Source organism: Monodon monoceros, unplaced genomic scaffold (genome assembly GCF_005190385.1).
Source record: "Monodon monoceros isolate NGI ecotype Baffin Bay Population unplaced genomic scaffold, NGI_Narwhal_1 Super_Scaffold_22, whole genome shotgun sequence".
Classification (NCBI taxonomy): domain Eukaryota; kingdom Metazoa; phylum Chordata; class Mammalia; order Artiodactyla; family Monodontidae; genus Monodon; species Monodon monoceros.
This window is the reverse complement of record NW_021703779.1, coordinates 127,049,698-127,058,009: the sequence shown is the minus strand read 5'-3', so window position 1 is coordinate 127,058,009 and position 8,312 is coordinate 127,049,698. Positions and strand designations below refer to the sequence as shown.

The following is an 8,312-nucleotide window of genomic DNA, read 5'->3' as shown; positions in this document are numbered from 1 at the left end:
CCCCCCCCTCGGGGGCGTGCCCCCCTCCCCCGCTAGGCGGCCCGCCCCCCGCGCTAGGGTATGGCCCCCGGCCCTGGGCCGGGACCCGAGGTCCTGCGCACGGGCCAGTGAAAGGCGTTTTCCCGTTCCCGCCCTCCTTCCCTCGCCGGCTAGCACCATGGGATGTAATATGTGCGTGGTCCAGAAACCGGAGGAGCAGTACAAAGTGATGCTTCAGGTAGGGTGGCTGGGCGGCTGGGGCGAGGGGCGTGGGCGACACCTGGGGAAGAGCTGGCCCGCGGGGAGGGCCGGGTGGAGGGGCACGAGGGCTCGACGAGGAAGACGTAGGGAGCCATCCTCGCCCTCGGTTTCCGCGGCCGCTGGGTGTAGGTGCTCCGTGGGAACCAGGCAAAGATGGGGGGGTCCCTGCACGGGGGTAGGGGTGCGGGGCGCATCCCTGGCTCGCCCGGAGTACATTGATTGGGACGCGAGCCCTGGGTCCAGATCGGCCCGGGTCGGGAAGTTGGGCTCAGCCCAGGTCCTGTGCGCATACATCCCGGGCCCGGGAGCCGGGAAACGCGTTGCCGCCGGCGCCGGCGCGGGGTGGGGGTTGCATAGCAACGGCCTCCGTTCCCCGCACTCGCTAGCCACGGTGGACCCAGGGCGGGGGAGGGAGCAGGGCGCCCGCGGCGCGGTGGGGCGGGGCAAATCCAGGTCTCCGTGGGCCAGGGGTACTGGAGCGCGCGGGCCGCCCCGGGACCCCGCCGCCGCCTGGCCAGGATCGGGCATCTACCCCCGCACGCACCCTCCGCTCCGGCCCTGCCCAGACAAACGGTGGGCTCCCAGCCCTTGGGAGCCTCGGGTGAGTGGCTGTCGCCGGGTCTGCCAGAAGGGCAGTCTTCGGGAGTCGGTGACCGGCCTGCCCTAGGCCCCGCAGGGCCTTCGGGTCTTGGGCGGTGGGGGGCGTGTACCCGGCAGTGATCGGCGGGGAGGGAGGGGAGACTCCAGGTCGCGCTCTCGGACCCGGAGCTCGGCTTCCTTGCCTGTGCGTGGCGTGACTTCGTGAGTGCGTGCCTGTACCCCGTCTGTGTGTTCGCGGAGGCTTCCCCGGCCCTGCGTGTGTGTACTTTCTGTGTGCGCTCTGAGAGCTGTCTAGAGAAATGTCCCGGATGGCGTGGTCTGAGACGCCCCCAGGGCTCTGTGGAGGGAGTTCAAGGTTAGAGGGAGTCTGGACCCAGGGGCAGACCGGGCGCAGACAGGTATACGTTTCTGCTCTGGGTTTATTGGTCCTGACTGGGGAGCAAGTGCAGGTCGGAGAGGTGTTGGCTGGGGGAATGGGGTCTCCTTAGAAGAAAAGGGGGGACCCCTACAGGTATCGGCCGGGGCGCGGTGGGGATTGGGGTGCCCGCGGGAGTGCTGCATTCGTGCTGAGAGCCTCTGGCCGTCCTGGGCGGGAGGGGAGGGGGGCAGGACGGGAATCTTGCCTAGCCTGGCGGCGCTCCTCTTCCGCGCTCTCGGGCCGCTCTCCCGGGACACGCGGGCCCTCTGCTTTCCCCGCTCTCGGCCCTCCGCCTTCTTTCTGCCATTCTCTCCGCCACCCCCACCCCGCCTCGTGCTTCCTCCCATCTCTCGTTCCAGCTGTTTGGAAATCTTGCCTGGCCATTGCCATTCGCCCTCGTGGGATCAGGTTCGGGAATGGCCCAGGCTGGACCCCGAGCAGTCCCGTGGAATCCCAGTAGTGGCACCAGGGCTCCCGGCGGGAGGTGGGCTGCACTGGTTGGTTGATGAGGCCGTGGGATCCCGTCCTCACTGCTTCCTTTCTTGGGATCATTCTATCAAATGGCAAAAAGCGAATCTTAACTTCCTCCCAGAGGGATTGATGTAGTGCTTCGTTAAAGGCCAGTCCCTTGCGGATGTGTGGAAAGTGGAGGGCAACCTGCGCTGCGCTGCAGGCCCGAGATGAGCCGTGGTTGGGAGGCGACGCTGCTGTGACCCTTCGGGTTCCCCATGGGCAGTGGCAGGGAGGCTGCCACAGGTCTGGCTGGGACGGCCTTCAGGGAGGCTTCATGTCGCAGGAAGGCTTGAGGTGAACCTGGGCTGGAAGGTCGCAGTCCAGGCTTTTCTCCTGGAGAGAGAACCCCAAGCCCTGGGCAAGTAGCTCCCCAGAAGTTTGGACAGAATCCGAGACTGGATGCAGTTTTATTTTATTTTACCTTTTAAATTTATCTTTTTAAGTTAATTTTTGTTGGAGTATAGTTGATTTACAACGTTGTGTTAGTTTCAGGTGTACAGCAAAGTGAATCAGTTATACATATATCCGCTCTTTTTTAGATTCTATTCTCATGTAGGTCATTACAGGGTATTGAGTAGAGTTCCCTGTGCTATACAGTATGGATGCAGTTTTAAAAAAGGAACTATCCTTCAAAATTAAGGGAAGACGAAAGAGAATTGAATTTAAAAAAATCTGGAGAGCAGGGAAAACCATTAACTATCCCAGATGACTCTGGGTCTGGGGGCTGGCGTCCCAGGAGCAGCAGGGAGCTTCTCCTGGTCCCAGCCTCTTCTCAGAGGGGAGGGAAGCTTTTGTCCCAGAACACCAGTCAGTTTCCAGGACCCCTTGCCTGCCCCCCCTTAAACTCTGGTGCTTCACAGCTTCAGAGAGGCTTCTCCATGGTTTGTCCACACACCCACCTGTGGCCTCTGCACCTTGCCAACATAAGGAACCCCCCCCCCCCCGGGATACAGTTCAGCCCAGAGAAATGCACAAGTACACCTACACCACTTGCCATGTGGCTTCATTTTGCTGGGGAGCCCTGGGGCCCCTTCCTAGATCCCCGGAGGTCTCTGACACCCAGGCTAAGAAGTGCCAAGTGTCTTATTCTAGCCTTGAGCTCCAGACCCTTTTCTCCCGATAGTTCACAGGCATTTAAAAAAAAAAAAACTTTATTGAGATATAATTCACATACCCGTGCAGAACACACAATCGGGTGGGTTTTAGTATATTCAGAGAGTTGTGCCATCATCACCACTATCGAATTCCAGAACGTTTTCGTCACCTTGAAAAGAAACCCCGTACCCATTAGCAGTCACATTTCCCCCAATACCTCCTAGGCCCTGGCAACCACCAATCTACTTGTCTTTATGGACTTGCCTGTTCCAGACATTTCATCTCAATGAAACCATACGATATGCGACCTTTTGTTGTCCGACTTCTTTCCTTTATCGTGGTTTTTTTTTTTTGCGGTACGCGGGCCCCTCACTGTTATGGCCTCTCCCGTTGCGGAGCACAGGCTCCGGACGCGCAGGCTCAGCGGCCACGGCTCACGGGCCCAGCCGCTCCGCGGCATGTGGGATCCTCCCGGACCGGGGCACGAACCCGCGTCCCCTGCATCGGCAGGCGGACTCTCAACCACTGCGCCACCAGGGAAGCCCCTATCGTGTTTTTAAGGTTCATCCATGTTGTAGCATGTATCAGTACTAAATTTCTTTTTATTACTGAGTAATTTTCCTTTGTACGGCTGTACCACATAATATTTATCTATTCATCCATTGATGGACATTTGACTTACCTCCACCTTTTGGCTAGTGCGAACAGTGCTGCTGTGAGCATGAGTGTACAAATATCTGTTTGAGTCCCTGCTTTCAATTCTTTTGTGTATATACCCCGAAATGGAATTGCTGGATCATATGGTAATTGTGTTTAGTATTTTGAGGAGCTGTCTGTTTTCCACAAGGGCTGCACAGTTTTACGTTTTACGTTCCCACCAGCAGTGTATGAGGGTTCCGTTTCTCCACACCCTCCCCACACACGTTCTTTATTATAGCCATCCTACTGGGTTTGAGGGGACATCATATGCATTTCCTGATGAGCATCTTATCCCGTGCTATTGGCTATTTGCGTATCTTTTCTGGAGAAATGTCTATCTTTATGCCTGTAACACATTGCTTTTACTAGAGCTTTGTAAGTAACTTTTGAATTGTGGGTCTTCCAACTTTGTGCTATTCAAGGTCGTTTTGTCTTTTCTGAGTCACTTGAGTTTCCATGTGAATTTTAGGATCAGCTCGTCAATTTCAGAAAAACCAGCTGTGATTTTGTACGAATTGCATTGAATTTGTATTGAGTATTGCATTGCATCTGGGAGAGTATTACCCATGAACATGCGATGCCTTTTTATTTGAATTTTCAATTTCCTTGCCGCGTCGCTTGTGGGATCTTAGTTCCCCAACCAGGGATTGACCAGGGATTGAACTCCGGCCCTCTGCAGTGAGAGCGCAGAGTCTTAACCACAGGACCGCCGGGGAATTCCCTGAGTCTTCAATTTCCTTCGCCAATGTTTTGCACTTTTGTTAAATTTATTCCAGAGTACTCTATTCTTTATGATGCTATTGTAAGTAGAATTGTTTTCTTAATTTCCTTTTCATTTTTCTCATTGCCACTGTATAGAAATACAGTCGATTTTTTTATATTGGTCTTATATCTTGCAACCTTACTAAACTCATTTATTAGCTCGAATAGTTGTTTTGAGTGGATTCTTCAGGATTTCCTATATATAAATAGAGGATAGTTTTACTTCCTTTCCAATCTGGATAGCTCTCACTTCTTTTCTTTTTTTGAATTTTATTCTATTTTTTTATACAGCAGGTTCTTATTAGTTATCCATTTTATACATATTAGTGTATATATGTCAATCCCAATCTCCCAATTCATCACACCACCACCCCCCTCCCCACACCACTTTCCCCTCTTGGTGCCCATACGTTTGTACTCTACATCTGTGTCTCTATTTCTGCCCTGCAAACTGGCTCATCTGTACCATTTTTCTAGGTTCCACATATGTGCGTTAATACACGATTTTTGTGTTTCTCTTTCTGACTTCCTTCACTCTGTGACAGTCTCTAGATCCAACCACGTCTCTACAAATGACCCAGTTTCGTTCCTTTTTATGGCCGAGTAATATTCCATCGTGGATACCTCTCATTTCCTTTTCTTGCCTATTTGCTCTGGCTAGCACCTCCAGTACAATGTTGAATAGAAGTGGTGAGAGTAGGTATCCTTGTCTTGTTGCTGATCTAAGAAGCTTCCAGTCTTTCACCCCTGAGTATGAAGTGAGCTGCGGTTTGTCATACATGCTCCTTATCAGCTTGAGGAAGTTCCCTTCTATTCCTAGTTTGAGTGTTTTTATCATGAAGTGTTGTTAGGTTTTGTCAAATGCTTTTTCTGTGGCTCTTGAGATGATCCTGTGGTTTTTGGGCCCTTGATTCTACTGACGTGGTCTATCACGGGCACTTTAAGTGTGGCATGTCAGAACCGCAGCTCCATTTCTGTTATCCCAGTCTAGTCCTCCAAGGATACTTAACCAAGTGTGGGCGCTGGGGGCATGGGGGGGCACAGGGAGAGCTTGAAAAATCTGGAAATGACCCTGAGTGGGGGAGGGTCATGCATGTTGTTAGGAAGAGGAAGAAGCCAGGTCATAAAGGGCAGAAAGGGAGGTAGCCTGGTCACCTAACACTGAGACACAAAAGCACGTTCCGAGAGCCTTTCCTGTTGTCCCTGCTTGCCGGGCCTTGTGTCCTTCTCTCTGACACCATGACCCCCATGATGTGGATCTGTCTGAGCCATTGATAGAAAAATTCTAGAAAATGCAAACTCATCTATAGTGACAGAAAGTATTTGCAGGGATGGGTGGAAGGGAGGGAGCACAGACAGGAGCACGAGGACACTTCTGGGGATGATGGAAATGGTCACTATCTTGATTGTGGTGATGGCTTCACAGATGTATATGTACACCTTATATCAAAACTTTTCAAACTGTACGCTCTAAATATGCACAGTTGATCATATGGCAACGATACCCCAGTAAAGCTTTGAAAACAAGAAACACGTGTACACCTACCAAAGGAAGAAAAGCACGCGAGAGCACTTAGCCCACCAGGAGCCCCTGGTAGGGCTGAGTGGGTCTTTCTTTCCTTCTACTTCAGGATCCCTGCCAGGGAAGACAGTGTGGTGTGGGGATACTCAACGACTCACTGGCTCAGTGCCTCAGTTTCTTCACCTGCTTTATGGGAATAAAGAGCGCCTGCCTCCCGGCGTCATTGCCATTGGGAAATCAGCGGCACTGGGTCCCCTGGGATCTCATTTGGGTGGGGGTGGAGTTGCTGCCATCAGGCCATTTGGTCAGGCGTTAAGGCGTGGAAATTGGATGGAGAAGGCATTCCTCATGAACATGTCACAAATACTGTCCAGTGACAGAAGAATGTCCAATATTATTTTGAGGGTTTTTCTAGTAAGAAAGAAGGGGGAGAAAAACAGAGGCGCCGTGAGTTGTGAAGTGTAATGTGTAAGATTACTTAGGCGATGGACACATGCCAAGGTGGAGGCACATTTGGTCCTTTTGCACGTGAGCCAAGTCAAAAGAAGAAAGATTGAGAAGCTGGGGCTCAGAGCTGGCTTTGGGTGTGACAGGCGTCTCCCCTCTTTGTCGTGCAATCTGTCTCTTCCTCATGCTTGCTTTGAGCAGTGGAAATGAAAAGCACTCCATAAGGGATATCATTTTGATTACTGCGAGACAGGGAGCTTGCTTTTGGGCCAGCCAGGTTAGCCCAGAGGTAGGTGGGTGGGAGGACGTTTTCCGTCATCATCCAAGGTGCCTGGGAAGCTGTGAGCACACACCCAAACACTGATCTTTTTTTTTTTTTTTTTTTTTTTTTTTGCGGTACGCGGGCCTCTCAGTGCTGTGGCCTCTCCCGTTGCGGAGCACAGGCTCCGGACGTGCAGGCTCAGCGGCCATGGCTCACGGGCCCAGCCGCTCCTCGGCATGTGGGATCTTCCCGGACCGGGGCACGAACCCGTGTCCCCTGCATCGGCAGGCGGACTCTCAACCGCTGCGCCACCAGGGGAGCCCCCCAAAACTGATCTTAATGATGACCTCCGGAAGTTCTTTGCTTTTCCATACTGGCCGCACGTGGGGCGCCCCTCATTCCCAGCCTCTCTCTCCAGGCAGGACTTCAGAGGGGCCCGAGAGGCCTGCTCTTCCCTGGAAAGGCAGGGGGGCCAGGGCAGGTGGATCAGATTTCCGCTTGCCCCATGGGCACCACCCACCCACTCCCCTTTGTGGAGTGAGAGCTGGGAGGAGAGACCCTTTGAAGCACTTGCCTGTGGTCTGAATCCTGTCAAGGTGTGTGCAAGTCCTCCCTGGTTCCTCAAGGGGGTGCTCTGGGCCAGCATGACTCTACCCTGAGGCCCTTGTTAGAATGCAGGATCTGCTTGAGCAGGTCCAGGGGCGGGCCTGGGATTCTGCATTACTCACAACTTCCCAGGGGATGTCCATGCTGCTGGCCCTCAGACTACACTTTGAGTAGCTAGGACCTCGCTCAGGACTTGGGATAAATCAGTGAAGCCCCAAATTATGTCAATATCACCTAGGAAGTGAGTTTATTACAAATAAGAGGGGGGAGGCCTCACACCTATCAGATCAATTTCCAGGGGTAATTGACCAGGTGGGGCCCCAAGGGACATAATCTGTTCTTCCAGGCTACGCAACTAACTGAGCCTCTTCCCATCACCCACATCCTTACCAACCTACAGGCAGCTCACATGGGTACCCAGACACACACACCAGCCCCAAACTACTAAAAAGTCCTTTGAGATGAAGGCTTCCTGTGCTTCTTCCTTCTCTCGCTCCTGCCCCTGGGCAGAAAGAGTGGGCACAGAGTTCTGGGGGTGGATGGTGTGACTTGTCCAGGCAGCCTCAACTGGGGGCATGCCATTCACTGGGCCAGTCACATGTCGGCGTGTAGTGCTGTGTCCCTGCTAGACTTCTAACCAATTAAGGCATTTTGCAGCCACCAATGCAATTCATCCAGTTGGGGATCATCCTTGGATGGTAAAACCATTAGATAAAGGTTGTTGGGGAAGAAAAGATAGTCACTGGGTCTCAAGGTGTCACCCAGATTACTTGTGCATTGGGGAGGGAAAATGCAACTTTACAAGGGAGACACCAGGTGATCAAACCGAACCTCCCTAACGGTGGGCAGCCCGGCCCCCTGCCCCTCCTCGCCCTGTGCGGGCAGGGAGAAGGACATAGCCTGCCCTGGGCGGTGCTGTCCTCAAAACACCTAAGCTGAATCTAACCAGGAAGGAAGCAGAGCGGGCAAATCCAGACTGGGACTTTCTACAAGGCGCGTGCCCTAGACTCTTCCAAGAGGTCAGTGTCATGAAAGGTTGTTTTTTTTTTTAATGCATAGATTGTTCTAGATTACAAGAGACTAGAGACCTAATGACCAAGTGTGTGATCCTTGATTGGATCCTGGATCTGAAAAAAAAAAGGAGAAGA

General features: G+C 52.9%; 1 protein-coding gene across 5 annotated transcripts in view; it reads left to right on the top strand.

The window, feature by feature from the left end:
* The first annotated feature begins 68 nt into the window (after positions 1–68).
* The window catches only part of PDZD4 (PDZ domain containing 4), a 28,805-nt gene continuing 20,561 nt past the window's right edge, over positions 69–8,312 (top strand). The window contains exon 1 of one of the 5 annotated variants that reach the window (XM_029240707.1): positions 69–217. In XM_029240707.1, the coding sequence (XP_029096540.1) occupies positions 158–217 (60 nt within the window). In that variant the 5' untranslated portion in view covers positions 69–157. The remainder of the gene's footprint in view (positions 218–8,312) is intronic. The other 4 variants (XM_029240708.1, XM_029240706.1, XM_029240710.1 and 1 more) reach the window with 4 other exon arrangements.